A 19,332-nucleotide genomic window follows, 5' to 3' on the forward strand; every position below is an offset into this window, starting at 1 on the left:
AGGAGCAAAAACATATTTGTGTGTGTGTGTGTGTTTGTGTGTACACACACACACACACACACACACAACTACCCAAGTTTGCTTACTTTTACCTCAGGTGAAAAGCTTTTGCCATCTGGTGGGGGAGAGAGCAGTTCTTCACAACCCGACATTCATGCTGTCGTCTCATTTTGTGTCTTTGGCTGTGTAGGACTGCTAGTTCAAGGTGCAGATTTCAATCAGCCAGCTGACAATTACACAGTTTGCCAAGGGGACAACGCAACGCTAAGGTGAGTTCTGCCTGTAACACCAAAATCACGTGTGGTGGGTGTGAGCCTGAGATTTTCCCAGCTGGAGTTTTGCAGGAAGGTTTTCCTGTTGTGTCAGAGCATACCCAGTCTTATTGTGCTGAGATAACCCAGGAGTAAACACAGTAAACAGTGGTCTATATTAAATGGTGGTTTATCTTAGGAAGGATTCACTGGAGAAGAGCCTAATGCTGGGAAAGATGGAGGGCAATAGAAGAAGGGGACGACAGAGAATGAGGTGGCTGGATGGAGTCACTGAAGCAGTAGGCTTGGACTCCAGAAGATGGTAGAGGACAGGAAGGCCTGGAGGAATGTTGTCCATGGGGTCGCGATGGGTTGGACACGACTTTGCAACTAACAACAACAAATCTACAGTATCATACACCAGGAACAACATACATACACGTGTTCATACAGCAATCTCCAACACACAGCAGTTATAACAGGAAACAGAAGAGAGAGTACATAGCAGCAGAACCTTCCCTTTTATACAAAGCTCTTAAAGGGACACAGACCCAGCTGTCATCATTACATCATACATTATTACATCATTGCATCTTTACATCATACATTACATCAGCTGGTTAGCTTCTAAATCATTACCTTCACATGTTGGTTAATTAGTTTGGTTAATTAAGTTTGAAGCTTCTGAGTCTGTAAACCTTTCCATGTATGAACTGAACCAGTATTCTGAACTTACTTGACTTTGTCATCCTAGCCCTGATTCCCTGCACTGTTGAAAAACCACATCAGTGGGATGATGCTGATAAAACCAATATTATTACTAATGTTTGCAAGCCACTGAGCAAGGGAAGACGTTATTTTTATGCAAGATAAACAAACTGAAAGCCCAGGACTGTCATGTATCTTCTGTGACATGATACATACAGGTAGTCCTCGAGCAACATTGAGCCCTGTTGCTAAGCGAGACAGCTGCCCCACTTTACGACCTATGTGGCCACGGTTGTTAAGTGAATTGTTGAAATTAAGTGAGTAATATAGTTGTTAAGTGAATCTGACTTCCCCAGGGAGTTTGCTTATCAGAAGCTCACACGCATGGCCCCGGGACACTGCAACCGTCATAAATATGAGTCAGTTGCCAAGCATCTGAATTTTGATCACCTGACCTTGGGGATGCTGCAATGGTCGTAAATGTGAAAAATGGTCATGTCATATTTTTTTTTAGTGCCATTGTAACTTTGAACGGTCACTAAAGGAACTGTTGTAAGTTGTGGACTATCTTTATGAGCTTTCTCCTTAACCCCATTATCTTGTTCTTTTCTATGGGTTGGAAGGTCTGGACCCAGCATCTTTTTATGCCCCGGTTTCTGTTTTCTGATTTAGCCTTCCCCCCCCCCCACACCTCTTTTACTAAGGTTTCAGCGCAGCGCCTTGCCTTGGTTTAAATAAAAGATAGCTCTGTGGCTAAATGCATGATTACCTGCCTATAATGCATTAATAGCAGCCAGCAATGACTTACAAAATGGCTAATAACTCTGTCAAGTGCAACATAAATTTACCTGGCCTTGATTTTAATACTCTTCAGAATGAGACCATTTCCCATGTCTGGGGGAATACAATTCCCTCAGCCCCTATGAGCACCACTATTTTATGATGCTTAGTGGAGCTTTTAGCTTTACCCATTTAGTCTGCAACCCCCTTTCTGTAATTCTTCTGTCTTCTTTGTTTTCCCCCCAACAACATAGGGTGGTTTGTGCATACTGCCAAGCTGTGATGTGGCTGGTTTATAGTTTAATATGGTGAGAGAAAGTTTCGCTTAGAGCAGGGATAGGCAACCTTGGCTCTTTTATGACTCGTGGACTTCAACTCCCAGAATTCCTGAGCCAGCATGGTTCAGCATGGAAACCTCTCCCTTTCCCCTCAGCATGGCTGGCTCAGGAATTTTGGGAGTTGAAGTCCACGAGTCATAAAAGGGCCAAGGTTCCCCACCCCTGCCCTATATCAGGGGTCCTCAACCTTTGCAACTTTAAGACGTGTGGACTTCAACTCCCAGAATCCCTGAGCCAGCATGGCTCAACTTGGAAACCTCTCCCTTTCCCCTCAGCGTGGCTGGCTCAGGAATTCTGGGAGTTGGAGTCCACACGTCTTAAAGTTGCTGAGGTGGAGAAACAATGGACTAGTCCAGGGATAGGCAACCTTGGCTCTTTTATGACTCGTGGACTTCAACTCCCAGAATTCCTGAGCCAGCATGGTTCAGCATGGAAACCTCTCCTTTTCCCCTCAGCATGGCTGGCTCAGGAATTCTGGGAGTTGGAGTCCATGAGTCATAAAAGAGTCAAAGTTGCCTACCCCTGGCTTAGAGCAACTGGCTGAGGAATGCTGGGAGTTGAAGTCCGCACACCTTTAAAGTTCCCAGGGTTGGGAAACACACTGTCTTACAGCTAGGCATTATCGGAGAAGGATCCACAAAAAAGATCCTCACCTAGAGTAGGAGGATCTCTAGGGTGAATTCAACAGTGACTAGCAAGATGGCCAGTTTCTCCAGAAAGTGGATCTTCCTAGGTGTAAAGAAGTAGAGGCTAATGGTTCTGGATTGAAAGGGCTTTGAATGAGGATGTGGTGCCAATTCACAGCCTCTCCAGGGGAAAGGAAGGAAAAAGATACGACGAAATGACTTCTGAAACCTTTCACGGCAGTAATAAGTGCAATAATAGTTAACCCTCCTCTCCAAAGTTACATTAAGATTCTTCTTTTTTTCTGAAATCTATCCTGCCTATCCACCTAGCCATAAACTGGAAGTTCGTTTTTTTTTTAAATTTTGTGTAAAAAGTCCATAAGAGCATTCCAGTCACCAATAAATGTAGGTATTGGCTTTTCTCTAATCAAAGAAGTTAGCTTCTTCATCTCAGCAAGATCTGTTTATTTCACCAATCAATATCTCCATGGCCTGTGATGTCCTTTTCTCTTGTCTTTCTAATGGACCAGACACTTCATTATTTAAACCAGTGGTTCTCAACCTGTGGGTCGGGACCCCATTTGGGGTCGAACGACCATTTCACGGGGGTCGCCAAACAACGCAATCCGCCATTTTTTTCCCCCTTTTCCTTAGCTGTGCTACTCCCTTTTATTCTATTGGCTTTTGAAAGCCCATAGAATAGACTCTCTTGAATAGAGTCTAATTCTATTGGCTTTCAAAAGCCAATAGGAATTGTCCAGGCTGTCTCTGCCCTGCTGAGCCCACCAAAAGTCCCATTCTGCAAATGGTGCTGCACCAGTTGAGTAGTCCTCGACTTACGACCGGTTGAGTAGTTCTCAACTTACGACCGGTTGGAGGTCACGGCATTAAAAAGGTTGAGAACCACTGATTTAAACACAGAGAACCCGGCTTTCTCATTCTGTTGAGCCCTAAACAATGAATGCATTTGAACCTTGTTTTTCTTTCCCCGGTGACTCCTTCCTTCCTCCCTCCCTCCCTCCCTCCCTCCCTCCCTCCCTCCCTCCCTTCCTTCCTTCCTTCCTTCCTTCCTTCCTTCCTTCCTTCCTTCCTTCTCTCCCTCCCTCCCTCCCTCATCTGGGCATGATCCCTGTTGTTACCTACTACTCCTTGTGTGAGATGAGCTGATGGACAATAAGATGTCAGTCCTTATCAAAGCTCTTTGTTCTCTGTATTTGTATTAATGTTATGGAGATGCAAATAATCAGACCAATTCCCCCCTCCCTTTCTCTTTCTCTCTTGATCTTCCTCAGCTTTAAGATGGGTGGCTGTTAACTCCCAGAATTCCTCAGCCAGCTATGCTAGGAATGGGAGTCCACCCACCCTAATGTCACCAAGTTTGAGATACATGGTCTAAACACTCCACCTTATTTTATTTAAGCCAGGGGTTCTCTACCTTGGCAACTTTAAGACTTGTGGACTTCAACTCCCAGAATTCCTCAGCCAGCTATGCTAGGATTGGGAGTCCACCCACCCTAAAGTCACCAAGTTTGAGATACATAAACACTCCACCTTCTTTTATTTAAGCCAGGGGTTCTCAACCTTGGCAACTTTAAGACTTGTGGACTTCAACTCCCAGAATTCCTCAGCCAGCTATGCTAGGATTGGAAGTCCACCCACCCAAAAGTCACCAAGTTTGAGATACATGGTCTAAACACTCCACCTTCTTTTATTTAAGCCAGGGGTTCTCAACCTTGGCAACTTTAAGACTTGTGGACTTCAATTCCCAAAATTCCTCAGCCAGCAAAGCTGGCTGAGGAATTCTGGGAGTTGAAGTCCACAAGTCTTAAAGTTGCCAAGGTTGAGAACCCCTGATTTAAGCTATCAAAGGAGAATGATATCTTGATCTCAGCTGTGGGGTCTTACATGACTTCCAACACCACCAATTTTTAAGGGGGAAGGTTTTCTCGACTGTATTTTTTACACAGTATACTGTGTGGGACTTTATGGAGTGTCTCCAGATGTCTCTTCCACAAGACAGTGAGCCCACCTCCGCCCACACTAGAAGCTGTGAATCAGCAAGCCAAAAACATCCTGTCTTTGTCATTTTTTCATTGCCCGGCTTTTTCCTCTTCTCCTCCCCCTCCCTCCCACGCCGTCATCTCCTTGAGCAACCTGCACTGTACTGGATTCCCCAGCCTGAATCTGTGGAGACTTTGACCTACTTCCCAAGACTTCTCTGCCCTACGTTTTTTTTTGCAGAATAAAAGGAGGAGGAGATGAAGTCTTGAGTTGGTAGGAATGGAAAAAGGGGAAAGTGCTGCACCAGGAGCTTTCAATATTCCAGGGCTTTTCAACCTTTTGACCCATTGTACCACTTTTAGGATATGGCAATATCCGAGTACCACCAGTTGCCTAGCAAGGTGTTAAAAATGTGATGACCAAAAAAAAAAAAAAGGAAAAAAGTGATGAAGTACAAGTGGTCCTCGACTTACAACAGTTTGCTTAGTGACTGTTTGAAGTTACAATGGCACTGAAAAAAGTACCCCCCCCCCAATCCACAGCCGAGCAAGACACCTGCCTGCCCACCTGGCACAGCGCTCCTCCTCCTGTCCGAGGTTTTCATTGTTGTGAGCATTTCTATTGAGGATTGGCAGCAGGGGTGGGGGTGGGTTGTTTAGTTTTTATTCCCCCCCCCAATCTGCTGGGTGATTGCAGCAGGTTTTGGTCACTTCACATGACCCTGGGACACTGTGACCGTCATAAATATGAATCAGTTGCCAAGCATCTGAATGTAAATCACAAGAGCCTGGAGAGGCTGCAACATTCCAGCTGATTGGTGCTTCTTCAGGGCTCAGCAGAAGCGCCAGGATCAGTGCAGGGCTCCAGCTGGAGCCTGGCACTGATCCTGGCGCTTCCACTGAGCCCTGACAGCCCCGAAGAAGCACCGATCAGCTGGAAAGAGGCACTGATCCTGACGCTTCCGCTGAGCCCTGACAGCCCTGCAGCTGCAGCCGTCTCTCGCTCAGGCTTGTGCGGTGCTGCCACCGGTTTTGCTCATTCCCCTCCCCCACTAACATTTTTCTAGGATGGTCACGTACCACCTGCCAGGTGCCAATGTACCACAGGTGGTACCCGTACCACTGGTTGAAAAGCCCTGCAATATTCTATTAACCGCCTGGAAGAGAGGCAGGAGCCTTTAATCCTATTTCCCCCGGGAAGACTTGCCTGCCTCAGGTAGATCTCAAATGTAGATGCCAATAGATTTAATAAGTACAAGGACTATATAAAAAGGGGCAGGGGGCATATGTTGACCACCGTGATTTAATCCATCATTCTGTGTCAAGCCAGTGTACTGAGTACTGCATAGAACATGGGTCTACAAACTTGGCCCTTTTATGACTTGTGGACTCCAACTCCCAGAATTCCTCAGCCAGTGTGCCTGGCTGAGGAATTCTGGGAGTTGAAGTCCACAAGTCATAAAAGGGCCAGGTTTGAAGACCCCTGGCATAGATCATGGGTCTTCAAACTTGGCAACTTCTGGCTGGTGAATTCTGGGAGTCGAAGTCCGCAATTCTTAAAAGTTGCCAAGTGTGAAACTCACCATGATGGTGTCATGAAAATAGCTATTCCAGCCGTCCACTTTCCCAACTGGTGTTGATATTTAGCAATATCTTCTCAAGGTCCTTAGTTGTGTACTAGGAGAAGAAGCCAAGTTGCCTTTTGTCAGTGCCAAAGTAGCTGCCAGTTAAGGTAACTGGATATCCCTAATTTCTATGATAGCTTGTTGCCTCTTTGTCCGCCTGACTCTAGATCAGCGGTTCTCCACCTGTGGGTCGGGACCCCATTTGGGGTCGAACGACCATTTCACGGGGGTCGCCAAACAACGCAGTCCACCATTTTTTCCCCCTTTTCCTTAGCTGTGCTCCTCCCTTTTATTCTATTGGCTTTTGAAAGCCAGTAGAATAGACTCTCTTGAATAGAGTCTAATTCTATTGGCTTTCAAAAGCCAATAGGAATTGTCCAGGCTGTCTCTGCCTTGCTGAGCCCGCCAAAAGTCCCATTCTGCAAACGGTGCTGCACCGGTTGAGTAGTCCTCGACTTACGATTGGTTGGGTGTCGTGGCATTAAAAAGGTTGAGAACCACTGCTCTAGATCCATGTTTTGCAACCTTAGCCACGTTAAGGTGTGTGGACTTCAACTTCCAGAATACCACAGCTAGCAGAATTGAAGTCCACACATCTTAATATGTCTAAGGTTAGGAAGCACTGCTCTAGATTAATGCATATGACTTTAAAGGCACTGGAATAAAATGAATGATGAGGCAGTCACAGCCTCTGACTCAGTTCCCCCCTTTCAACCCATCAGCTCTCCTATGGGGACTGCTATGGCAACTAAGCTTCCACCCTTTGCCCTGTGTCAGGAGCTAGAAGATAAATGGTGTGCCAGGGTTGGTTGGGCAGACGAGTTGAGCCAGAAGAAATTATGGCTGCCTCACAGCCCTCTTTCTTGTTATTTTAGAAGACATGTAAATGAATTTGCTATGGGACTGGCCAACCTTAATCTATCCCAGAGGTAGGCAACCTCAGCTCTTTTATGACTCATGGACTTCAACTCCCAGAATTCCTGAGTCAGCTATGCTGATTCAGGAATTCTGGGAGATGAAGTCCATGAGTCATAAAAGAGCCGAGGTTGCCTACCTCTGTTCTATCCCAATGTTCCTCAACCCCAGCAACTTTAAGCTGTGTGGACTTCAACTCCTAGAATTCCCCAGCTAGCGTGAAGAATTCTGGGAGTTGAAGTCCACGCAGCTTAAAGTTGTTGAGGTTGAAAAGCCCTGCTGTATCCACTAGGTTAGAGAAATCTTTGTGAAAGGGTAAGACCAGGTCCTTAGAGGAGGGGAATGTCTGTGGACCTACCTGTCAACTACCTTGACGTTAATACCTGAGAGAGTTCTAGAGCTGATCATAGCGCAATTTATCTATCAGCACTGTGAAAACAATGTGGCAATTTTCAGAAGTCAGCATGGATTTGTCAAGAACAAGTCTTGACGGATTAATTGTCTTTCATTTTTTTTTTGATTGAGTATCTCCCTGAGTAGATAGTGGGGTTGTCGTGAACGTAATATATCATGACTTCAATAAAGCATTTGACAAAGTACCCCATGACATTCTTAGCAAGATAATTAAGTGGGGTTTGAATGGCATGACAATTATGTAGAGCTATAACTCGCTAAAACTCATACATGCTCCTCGGTGGTTACTCATCACGTGTGGGAGGAATCAGTTGGAGGTATCGAAGGCATCTCAAGAGGTGCATTTCTAGGACCAGTCATCTTCAACATTTTCATCCGTGACTTGGATAAAGGGGGCGAAGAGAATGCTGATCAAATTTCTAGGAATGAGAAAGACATTGTGGACACCCAATCCACTATTCTGGGACTCAATAGAAATTCAGATTCAAAATGAGCTGAAAGTTGCACAAAGACCTGGAAGAAGAGGAACATCTTGGCTTTGGACCAAAACTATGAGTGCTGGGCAGGCCTTCTTGGGGTGGGCATTCCACTAATGAGCACCCCACAACTGAAAAGGCCTGTTCTTTGCAGCTGTTTACAAGCACATATTAGTGGTATTTAAGGATGACTGTAGGATAGTGGTTCTCAACCTTTTTAATGCCGCGACCCCCAACCGGTCGTAAGTTGAGGACTACTCAACTGGTGCAGCACCGTTTGCAGAATGGGACTTTTGGCGGGCTCAGCAGGGCAGAGACAGCTGGACAATTCCTATTGGCTTTTGAAAGCCAATAGAATTAGACTCTATTCAAGAGAGTCTATTCTATTGGCTTTCAAAAGCCAATAGAATAAAAGGGAGTAGCACAGCTAAGGAAAAAGGGGGGAAAATGGCGGACTGTGTTGTTTGGCGACCCCTGTGAAATGGTCGTTCGACCCCAAGTGGGGTCCCGACCCACAGGTTGAGAACCACTGCTGTAGGAGATGACTGGGCTGAGCCAGAGGGAGGGATCAAAGAGGGAATCAGCCTTGAATTCCTTTGCACCCACAAGAGATCTAAGTCCAGCCTGCCTTGAATTCCCTTGGCTCTTATCTGCTGCCAACTTGCTTTGATCGTTAGTAGTTCAGATTCTTGTAGAGAGCTTTAGCATACATTAAACTCAAAGATTCATCAGATCTACCTGGATCTTCTGATTTCCCTGGCTCTTGACAGTGGCCAGATATTAAAGCAAGGGCCTCCCTTGAGAAAAAAAAAAACTTTTCTTTAAAGACAAGAAAGAAGAAAGAACCACATGACTTCAATAAATGGATAGGTTTAACCTCTCAGGTCTTAGGGCTCTTAACCCCTTTTCTTCAAGGCCTTCTTCTGGCTGGCTGCTTGGCTTTAGAGCTGCAATGGGTCACCAGAGAGCAGCAACAGCACTCCGGTCGTATTTGGGGCCAGCCCTGATTGGAAGGGGTGAATCCAAAGCCTTTTCTCCTTGGAGCTCTTTTCCCATTATCTTTACGGGTGTTTGTCCAATCTTGTGTCTGACAGCTGTCAGGGGGCCATGAAATCGGATGACTTAGTGCCCTTTGCCTTCAAGCAAGAGGAAAACATTTAAATAATTAAATCTTCCATCTCGGAGCACCAGGGCAGTGACAGCGTGTCTGTAGAAATTAGGGACCTTGCTGGCTGGTGAAAAACCAGGCCACAAGGTGGTTGGGGGGGTCAGGTACAGGCGGTGGGAGGAAGCAGTTGAAAGAGGTGTCTTTGAAGGAGTCCTTGCAGAAAGCAGGTTCACAAAACTACTGTAGAGGTCGGGAGTTACTCCTCTGTCTCTTTTTTTTCCCTTTCTTTTCCCTTTTTCTTCTCTTGCCCTTTGACCTTTTCCTTCATTGACTTTGTTTGTCGTTTCTTTTTCTCCTTTTATATTAGTTGGCATTAGTTTTTTTAATCTTGTGTTTTAAAAATTCACTAATCAAATTAGAGAACGGATGCTATAAGAGCTTGGTGGAGGTAGCCAAAGGCCTTCCCTTGCCCTGAGAAGAACCTGGAGTTATTATATCCTTTCCTCTCCTCTTCCTGCCTTCCTGTCTTTCCTAAAGGGAGAGAGAGATACATCTCTCTCTCAGCGATAAAAATGGGCTAATTTTTACAACTGATTGTGAGTGGAGTCATGTGTAATTCAGAAAATCTTGCCCTGCTATGATCTACAACATACTGATCCATGTTGTTGTTGTTAGTTGCAAAGTCATGTCTGACCCATCGCGATCCCATGGACAACGTTCCTCCAGGCCTTCCTGTCCTCTACCATCTTCTGGAGTCCATTTAAACTCACGCCTACTGCTTCAGTGACTCCATCCAGCCACCTCATTCTCTGTCGTCCCCTTCTTCTATTGCCCTCCATCTTTCCCAGCATTAGGCTCTTCTCCAGTGAGTCTTTTCTTCTCATTAGGTGGCCAAAGTACTTAAGTTTCAGCTTCAGGATCTGGCCTTCTAAAGAGCAGTCGGGGTTGATCTCCTCTAGGACTGACCAGATTGATCGCCTTGCAGTCCAGGGGACTCGCAGGAGTCTTCTCTATCACCATAGTTCAAAGGCCTCCATTCTTTGGCGCTCAGCCTTTCTTATGGTCCAACTTTCGCAGCCATACATTGCAACTGGGAAAACCGTGGCCTTGACTATGCGTACTTTTGTTGGCAGGGTGATGTCTCTGCTTTTTAGTATGCTGTCTAGATTTGCCATAGCTTTTCTCCCCAGGAGCAAGCGTCTTTTAATTTCTGATCCATGATACGACTGTATAATTTGGGGCTCCCCTCTTAGTGTGTTGCAGAAATGAAAATAACTGTGGCTGATTCAGTTAGGGCTTACATAATTGTTTCATGGTAGATCCTTCAAGAAACCATAATTCAAAGCATTTGAATTGGAAAGCCAATCTCTTTACTTTACTCTTCCCCTGGATTTTCTGTTTCTCACCCTTGCTTGCCCCAAAGGTGTAGTTCCCCCCTCCCAAAAAAAAAAGAACTGGAGTTTCTTGGTTTTTTTCCCTTGGAAAATGTTTCACATCTCATCCAAGAAGCTTCTTCAATTCTAACTCAGAAAAAACTTCTTGAATGAGAAGCAAAATGTTTTCAAAGGAAAAAAACAAACAAGAAAGTCCAGTTGCCTTTTAAAAAAAGCATCGTTGGGACATCCATCTTGACCTGGATGGTTGAGAATCTCCCTAGTCCAGTGATGGCGAACCTTTTAGAGACCGAGTGCCCAAACTGCAACCCAAAACCCACTTATGCATCCTCGGATGCCGGGTAGGTGTGGCCCATTGTGTGGGTGTGGCCCATTGGGCAGGCGTGGCCCATTGGGCAGGCATGGGCCATTGGGTGGGCGTGGCTGCGGTGATAACAGCAGACTGGGTGGGACTAAAAAGTTCAATCAATCAATTCCAACTTTGCAAGATCTTTTTTTTCCCGCGAGAAGTTGAAATTGATTGAACTTTTTTTTTTTTTGCACACGGCGGTGGAGGCCTAAAGCGAAAAGGTTTTATAAAAGCCAGCTGAAGGCCTAGGACTGGGGCGACGGCGCGCGAGCCCACAGAGAGGTCTGTGAGTGCCGCCTCTGGCACCCGTGCCATAGGTTCGCTACCACTGCCCTAGTCATTCACGTTTCTTCCTTCTGCCTCCCCTTCTCTGCAGCTGCTACATAGACCAACAGGTGACGCGTGTGGCTTGGCTGAACCGTTCCAACATCTTGTATGCTGGCAATGACAAGTGGTCCATTGACCTGCGGGTGCAGCTACTACATTACAGCCCCTCGGAGTTCAGCATCCTGATCAGCCACGTGGATGTGTACGATGAAGGACTCTACACATGTTCTTTCCAGACCCAGGACAAACCTCACACCTCACAGGTGTACCTCATCGTACATGGTATGGGCGCAGGGAAAGGAAGGGAGGGGATGGAGCACCTCCAGGTGGCATTGTGCACCAATCGGACCACTCTGGTCTCGCCATGTTGAGAAGCTGAACTAGTTAATTTCTGTCCAGCGATGCTATCCCTCAAATTGCAGTGGGTGGACAGTCTTGTTTTTGAATGTTTCCTAGCAACGTTTTTATAAGGTCTTCTTCATGCAGCAAGGGAGTTGTGATAGTTCTCATAGCCATCTCTTAGATATTTCCTGTGCATATATGGGAAGGACCCCTGCTCTTTTTGCTAGAGCAGGGGTCTTCAAACTTGGCCCTTTTATGGCTTGTGGACTTCAACTCCCAGAATTTCTCAGCCAGAATGGGGGGAACTATGGTCCCTTCATGACTTGTGGACTTCAACTCCCAGAATTCCTCACCCAGAATGGGGGGAACTATGGCCCCTTCATGACTCGGGGACTTCAACTCCCAGAATTCCTGAGCCAGCATGGGGGAACTATGGCCCCTTCATGACTTGTGGACTTCAACTCCCAGAATTCCTGAGCCAGCATGCCTGGCTGAGGAATTCTGGGAGTTGAAGTCCACAAGTCATAAAAGGGCCTAGTTTGAAGACCCCTATGCTAGAGTAATGCTGAGGCCATTTTTGGTATTTTGAGAGGAGCAGGAGCTTGTGAGAGGACATTCTTGGCAAGCTCTTAGGCATCAGCCAGAGGAACACTGACTAACTCAGATAACTTCTCAGGATTTCAAAGCTGGGGAGGGCAAAGAGGATGAGGGATTTGCTTCAAGCTGCTTTTTGAGAGATTGGGGAATGGAAACAGTGTAATGTGGAAGTGCCCTGACTCCAAAACTTGGAAATGTTGTGTCCAGATAAGACTTTTATGGTGTAAATGTCCTGTTTCATTTCATGGAATTTTACTATCGACGGCAGAGAGAAGATTCCAAATTACATTGTCTCTCATATCTAACTGGGAATTCTGGGAGTGGAAGTTCCACAAATCTTAAAGTTTCCAACTTTGAAGACCCCTGTCCTCAGGTGTGACTCACACATCTCATATAGATCAACAAAACCAGTGCCTAGCATGTCAAACTCCTCCCGTAAACTCTATGATGGCTTAACTCTGAGGCATAGCTCATCTGACTGGCCAATTCAAATGTTCCGGTTCCAATCTAGGCTAGTAAAAGGTGTTGTGTGAATCCAGTCAAAGGGTCTGTGTAGAAATAGCTCATCTCTATCTATAAATCTGTTCCCAAAAGAAGGGGGTGTGTAGTTTGGCCTCAGAGAGACAGAATCTCTTCCCAGCTGTCAAAACCAGCTAAAAATTATTTCTTCTCTCTCTCTCTTTCTTCTTTTTCACTTTCTTCCCCAATTTCCAGGCGCCTCCGGCATTTCTGCCGTATTGGCAAAAGCCACAACTGCGGTGTTATGCACCCCATAATTATAGCTCCACACGTTCTGTTTTCTCATAGTTGCTGGAGCCGGGAAGCTGCTTACAATACGAGCTGATTGGGCTCAGTTCTGGGATGAGTAACCTGCAGATTAAGGAAACAGATGTTCTCCCATAGCTCTGCCATTGCCAACTCCACCCCAGTTTATCATGCAAACAATGGGGAACGTTAAGCCAAGTCTGGGAGGGGGAGAATGTATGTTTTTTCATGGGGGGGGGGTTTTCTTCCGCTGCAACAGGGAAGGGAGCTAGAAGCCTCCCATGCTGAGATTTGCTGAGGAGGCAGTCCAAAAACAAGGTGGGGTAGTGATTTGTGAAATGTGAGGAATACAGTCGGACTCACATCTCCAGAATCTTTTATGTTTTCTCTTGGGGGTTTCTATCTGCAGTGGTGGATGTTGGCCACTAGATGGCGAAAGAGTTGGCTGAGGGAGATTTTTGGACTTCCCTTCATCAACCAAGTGCAAATCTTTAAATCTCCAACAGTAAAATCTCCTTTCATTCAGGTTCAACTGGCGATTCCCCATTTCTGGAGCAAGTGGCAATCGTGTCTAGTTGCAGGACAAACAAAAGTGGAACTATAGAAAGAATACATATAACTCCAGTTGAATTCAACCTCCAGTTGATTTTTAAAAGCCAACCTTCTTTCTTCTCTCTAAGCCCACTTGGGTGCAGCTTAGGGTGTTAAATCTGTATGTATGTGTTTGTGTTGGGGACAGCACTACTGAACAGGCTGCTCCTCCCCAGAAAAATCTAATTATAGTTATGGTTTAGAGCAGACATGTCAAACACAAGGCCCGGGGGCCGGATGCGGCCCGCAAAGTGGCTTCATGTGGCCCGCGAAGCCATCCTGGAAACAGTGAGGGAACGGCCCCCGCTGCCTTGGCCCTGGCCCAGGCTGGCCGGGAGCCAATGTACAATTTTGTGGTGGCCATCTATGCTGAAAGGCATTCAGTGTTAGCTCCACAAGGCCGTCTGGAAACAACGAGGAACCAGCCCCTGCTGCGTCAGCCCTGCCCCCTGGGTGCATGCTGGGAGGTGTCACCCTTTGTGAGGAATGAAGAAATGCACCATGCCTTGGAGCTTGCCCCGGTCCCACCCCCTTCTGCCAGAGACCCTCAGATCTGCCCAGGCAGGCACCCTGGATGCAAACAATGTAGAGCTGGCCATGCCCACCCAGTAGGCCACACCCACTCCCTCCACACCCGCCCAGTAGGCTGCACCCACTCTGGTCACACCCACCCAGCCCCCCAAGGGCAACCGCAGTGCTGATGCGGCCCTCAGTGAAATTGAGTTTGACACCCCTGGTTTAGAGGTTCCTGCAGTTGTCTTGGTAGCATTTTCAGATGTGGTTTGGCCTTGCCTTCTTCTTCCAGGACTGAGAGAAAGAGAGAGAAACACTGCTTCAAAATCTCTCAGCTGGATTTGTGCCTAAAGCAGGACTAGAACTCCCGGTCTCCTAGCTTCTCAGCCTTTGTTCCAATTGGGTCTCTAGTGATCTCCGGGACCTCTTTACTTGTTCTCTTCTTTTGAACCCCCAGCTCACCCTCTTTTTGTAGGCATCTTTTTCATGACGGTTGTCCCATATCAGCTCTTCTTTCTGTCTCCCAAGGTCAGCCTCCCATGCCATTATGCCCACTCTCTGTTTTAAACTCCACAGTTCCAGCTCGGATCGTGAACATTTCCTCAGCTGTGACGGTGAACGAAGGAAGCAATGTGAATTTGTTGTGCCTGGCAGTGGGGAAACCGGAACCGACGGTAATTTGGCGACAGCTGAAAGGTGAGAAAAAAAACTGGAGGAGGTGCTGGCTCTCCATTGCAGGCCACTAATTACCAGCATAAATGAGAATGGATTGGGTCAACATGCCAAACTTGGTTAAATGTAAATGAACCTATGTTCAGGATTTGCAAGTTATCCTGAGTTATGCACTGATTAAATCAGTGGTTCTCAACCTGTGGGTCGGGACCCCATTTGGGGTCGAACGACCATTTCACTGGGGTCGCCAAACAACGCAGTCCGCCATTTTTTTTCCCCTTTTCCTTAGCTGTGCTACTCCCTTTTATTCTATTGGCTTTTGAAAGCCAATAGAATAGACTCTCTTGAATAGAGTCTAATTCTATTGGCTTTCAAAAGCCAATAGGAATTGTCCAGGCTGTCTCTGCCCTGCTGAGCCCACCAAAAGTCCCATTCTGCAAACGGTGCTGCACCAGTTGAGTAGTCCTCGACTTACGACCGGTTGGGATCGCGGCATTAAAAAGGTTGAGAAACACTGGATTAAATGGACTGCGTTCATATGACAACTAACCCCCAATATCGAACCAAGATCAAAATAAATCAAGTTTAGCGTTTGTATGACATCAGCTGCTCATTTTAAACTATCCAGATCGAGCATGTCTAGACACAGCTTGGGTGTCTGCACAGGGATGTTGTTCACTGGATCCCAAAGCATCTTTTAAGCAAGTGGAATTTAGTCCTGGTTGCAGAAATCTGCATTTTTTTTTAAAAAAAATCTGTTTGCCTTGATCTCACCCTTTATTTCCCCATTTAAATAAATAAATGAAAATCCCCCTTTTAAGGTCGCAAAAATCAATTTGAAAAGCTGGGGGCATTATGTATGAAATCCCAGATCCTGGGGGGGAAGTAGTGAGTTGGGCTGCGCAGACAATATTGTCGGGGAGTGAGATTTCACATGTCACATATATCAACCCTCCTCCTGCACCCCATAATGAGCAGGAGACAATGCTATTTTATTTATCCGTTGGCCCATCTCTTTCCTGCCTTTTCATAGAGTGGAATTTTGCTTCATTCATAAAGGAGCACAGCTGCAGCAAAGCGCCGCTGCTGAAGATTTGAATTGGAGTTTTGACATTTTCCGTGAAATGTTGTGAATGGAAGCGAACAAGGCAAGGCAGCGAGTGATGACATTCTAATAGGAACGCTGCATTTCTGACTCACCAGAAGATGGAGCCGTATTGGGAGAGCTTCTTTTCCTAACAGGGCATTGTGTTAGAGGCAGCTGACTATTCGAGGGTTTTGCATACGCCAACAATTTAATCTATAGGTAATCTGAAAACTGGGGGGGGGGGAATGGCTCAGCGGTTAAAGACCCTGAGCTTGGAGAGCTGAAAGTCCGGGTTTGAGACCCGAGCTCCACACAACAGGGTCACCTCCTGTTTCCTGCTCCCGCTCCTGCCCGCCTAGCATGCAAATGTGAATAGATCAGTGTTTCTCAACCTTGACAATTTTAAGGCATGTGGACTTCAACTCCCAGAATTCCACAGCCAGCAATGCTGGCTGTGGAATTCTGGGAATTGAAGTCCACATGCCTTAAAATTGTCAAGGTTGAGAAACACTGGAATAGATATATAGGTACCACTTCGCTGGGAAAGTAACAGCGTTCCACACACCTTTGGCATATAGCAGGAGTCTTCAAGCTTGGCCCTTTTATGACTTGTGGACTTCAACTCCCAGAATTCCTCAGCCAGGCTGAGGAATTCTGGGCGTTGAAGTCCACAAGTCATAAAAGGGCCACGTTTGAAGACCCCGGGCATATAGCCATGCTGGTCACATGACCATGGAACTAAAGTCAGACACATCTGACAAGGAAATCTTTACCCTTAATCTTAAAACTAGTCAGGCAGTAGCTTTACCCTCTCTCTCTCCATCCCCTGCAGAATATGCCAATTTCCTGACAGTTATGGTGACTCTCCACTAGCTGTGAATTTGCTTTTTATACTCTGACTATCTTGGCCTGGCTAGACAGCATACTAAAAAAGCAGAGACATCACCCTGCCAACAAAAGTGTGTATAATCCAGGCCTTCCCAGTTGCAATGTATGGCTGTGAAAGTTGGACCATAAGAAAGGCTGAGTGCCAAAGAATGGAGGCCTTTGAACTATGGTGCTTGAGAAGACTCCTGCGAGTCCCCTGGACTGCAAGGCGATCAAACCGGTCAGTCCTAGAAGAGATCAACCCCGACTGCTCTTTAGAAGGCCAGATCCTGAAATTGAAACTCAAATACTTTGGCCACCTAATGAGAAGGAAGGACTCACTGGAGAAGAGCCTGATGCTGGGAAAGATTGAGGGCAATAGAAGAATGGGACGACAGAGAATGAGATGGCTGGATGGAGTCACTGAAGCAGTAGGTGAGAACTTAAATGGACTCCAGAAGATGGTAGAGGACAGGAAGACCTGGAGGAACATTGTCCATGGGGTCGCAATGGGTTGGACACGACTTCGCAATTAACAACAACAATCTTGGCCTGGCACCTAAGTTTTTTCCTCCTTCATTTTTTTCAAAGACGTTCTTTGCAAACCCGTGCATTCTTTGAGCTACAATGACTTAGGGGGTTGTTTGTGAGAATGCTTATTTTGGGCATCTCCCCCTCCTCTGTCTGCCCTTTATGGCCCTACATAGGGCAGCCCTGCAGGAGGGGGCCTCGATAACCGTGTTGTGTTATATGTGTTTTCTTGTGTGTAAGTCTGTTTGTGTCTGTCTCCCTGCCTGACTGGGCCTGACTCCGTTCCTGCCTCCCTCCTGCTCCCTCCCCACAGATGGATTCACCAGTGAAGGAGAATACCTGGAAATATCAGAGATCAACCGAGAACAAGCTGGGGAATACGAGTGCGTCACGGCAAACGGTGTTTTGACACCAGACAGCAAACACGTTCTTATCACAGTCAATTGTGAGGCGACTTTTCATTTCCTTTCTTTCTTTGCGTCTTCGCCTGTTTCTATTTTCATTTGCATCTGAAATTCCTGGGCCTGAGTAGGATAGTTTCAATAGAAAAACTGATGATTGGTTGGGGATCTAGGATTAAAGATCAGCCTTTGGCTTGTGTTGTGTTCACACTTCATGGTCTCACCAAACCTGGCAGCTACCTTTTCACTATCTGTATTTGTTGATTAGTTAACCTTAGTTACATTTATTCTATACTTTTTCTATTCTATTCTATTCTATTCTATTCTAATTCCCTATTCCCTATTATCTATTCCTTATTTCCTATTCTATTCTATTCTATTCTATTCTATTCTATTCTAATTCCCTATTCCCTATTCCCTATTATCTATTCCTTATTCCTTATTCTATTCTATTCTATTCTATTCTATTCTATTCTATTCTATTCTATTCTATTCTAATTCCCTATTCCCTATTCCCTATTATCTATTCCTTATTCTATTCTATTCTATTCTATTCTATTCTATTCTATTCTATTCTATTCTATTCTAATTCCCTATTCCCTATTATCTATTCCTTATTCCTTATTCTATTCTATTCTATTCTATTCATTATCTATCTAATTCTATTCTATTCTATTCTATTCTATTCTATTCTATTCTAATCTAATTCGCTATTCCCTATTATCTATTCCTTATTCCCTATTCTATTCTATTCTATTCTATTCTATTCTATTCTATTCTAATTCCCTATTCCCTATTCCCTATTCCCTATTATCTATTCCTTATTCCTTATTCTATTCTATTCTATTCTATTCTAATTCCCTATTCCCTATTATCTATTCCTTATTCTATTCTATTCTATTCTATTCTATTCTATTCTATTCTATTCTATTCTATTCTATTCTAATTCGCTATTCCCTATTATCTATTCCTTATTCCCTATTCTATTCTATTCTATTCTATTCTATTCTATTCTATTCTATTCTATTCTATTCTAATTCCCTATTCCCTATTCCCTATTCCCTATTATCTATTCCTTATTCCTTATTCTATTCTATTCTATTCTATTCTATTCTATTCTATTCTATTCTATCTATCTAATTCTATTCTATTCTATTCTATTCTTATTCCCTACTCCCTACTCCCTATTCCAGTGTTTCCCAAACTTGACAATTTTAAGGCATGGGATATTTAATTCTGAGAGTTGAATTTTAATTCTGGGAGTTGAAGTCCTCATGCCTTAAAATGGTCAAGTTTGGGAAACACTGCCCTATTCTATTCACCCAGCCAGCTTTCATTGTCTAAGGTGGAAGCAGAATCCTCAGTCTCCTGGTTTCTAGGCCAGCATCTTAAACTACTACACCATCCCATCCGGTATTTTTTTTTTTTTTTTTTAGTGATTTGGCAGTGTGAGAAGAAGGACGGATTTAGTTTTCTTCTTTCTTCCTTGGAATGAACTGAACTACAGGAGATTGTGGGAGAAGTTATTTTTTAAGTTAGAAAGATCACTGAATCCAAATTTGGGGGGGGGTGAGGGATCCTTCTCTGGCCCTTTCAGAGCTTTTTTTTTTTTAGAGTCCACCTTGAAGGTCTCTCTGCCTGTACTTGAAGGGTTG

General features: G+C 45.2%; 1 protein-coding gene across 2 annotated transcripts in view; it reads left to right on the top strand.

Moving 5' to 3' along the window:
* Positions 1-19,332, top strand: part of IGLON5 (IgLON family member 5) — a 114,973-nt gene that overhangs the window by 85,053 nt on the left and 10,588 nt on the right. For both annotated transcript variants that reach the window (XM_039322709.1, XM_039322710.1), the window contains exons 2-5: positions 191-269; positions 11,361-11,593; positions 14,696-14,815; positions 17,590-17,721. In XM_039322709.1, the coding sequence (XP_039178643.1) occupies positions 191-269; positions 11,361-11,593; positions 14,696-14,815; positions 17,590-17,721 (564 nt within the window). The remainder of the gene's footprint in view (positions 1-190; positions 270-11,360; positions 11,594-14,695; positions 14,816-17,589; positions 17,722-19,332) is intronic.

This window comes from Crotalus tigris, unplaced genomic scaffold (assembly GCF_016545835.1).
Source record: "Crotalus tigris isolate CLP2741 ecotype Arizona unplaced genomic scaffold, ASM1654583v1 scf7180000024119.3904262, whole genome shotgun sequence".
NCBI lineage: Eukaryota > Metazoa > Chordata > Lepidosauria > Squamata > Viperidae > Crotalus > Crotalus tigris.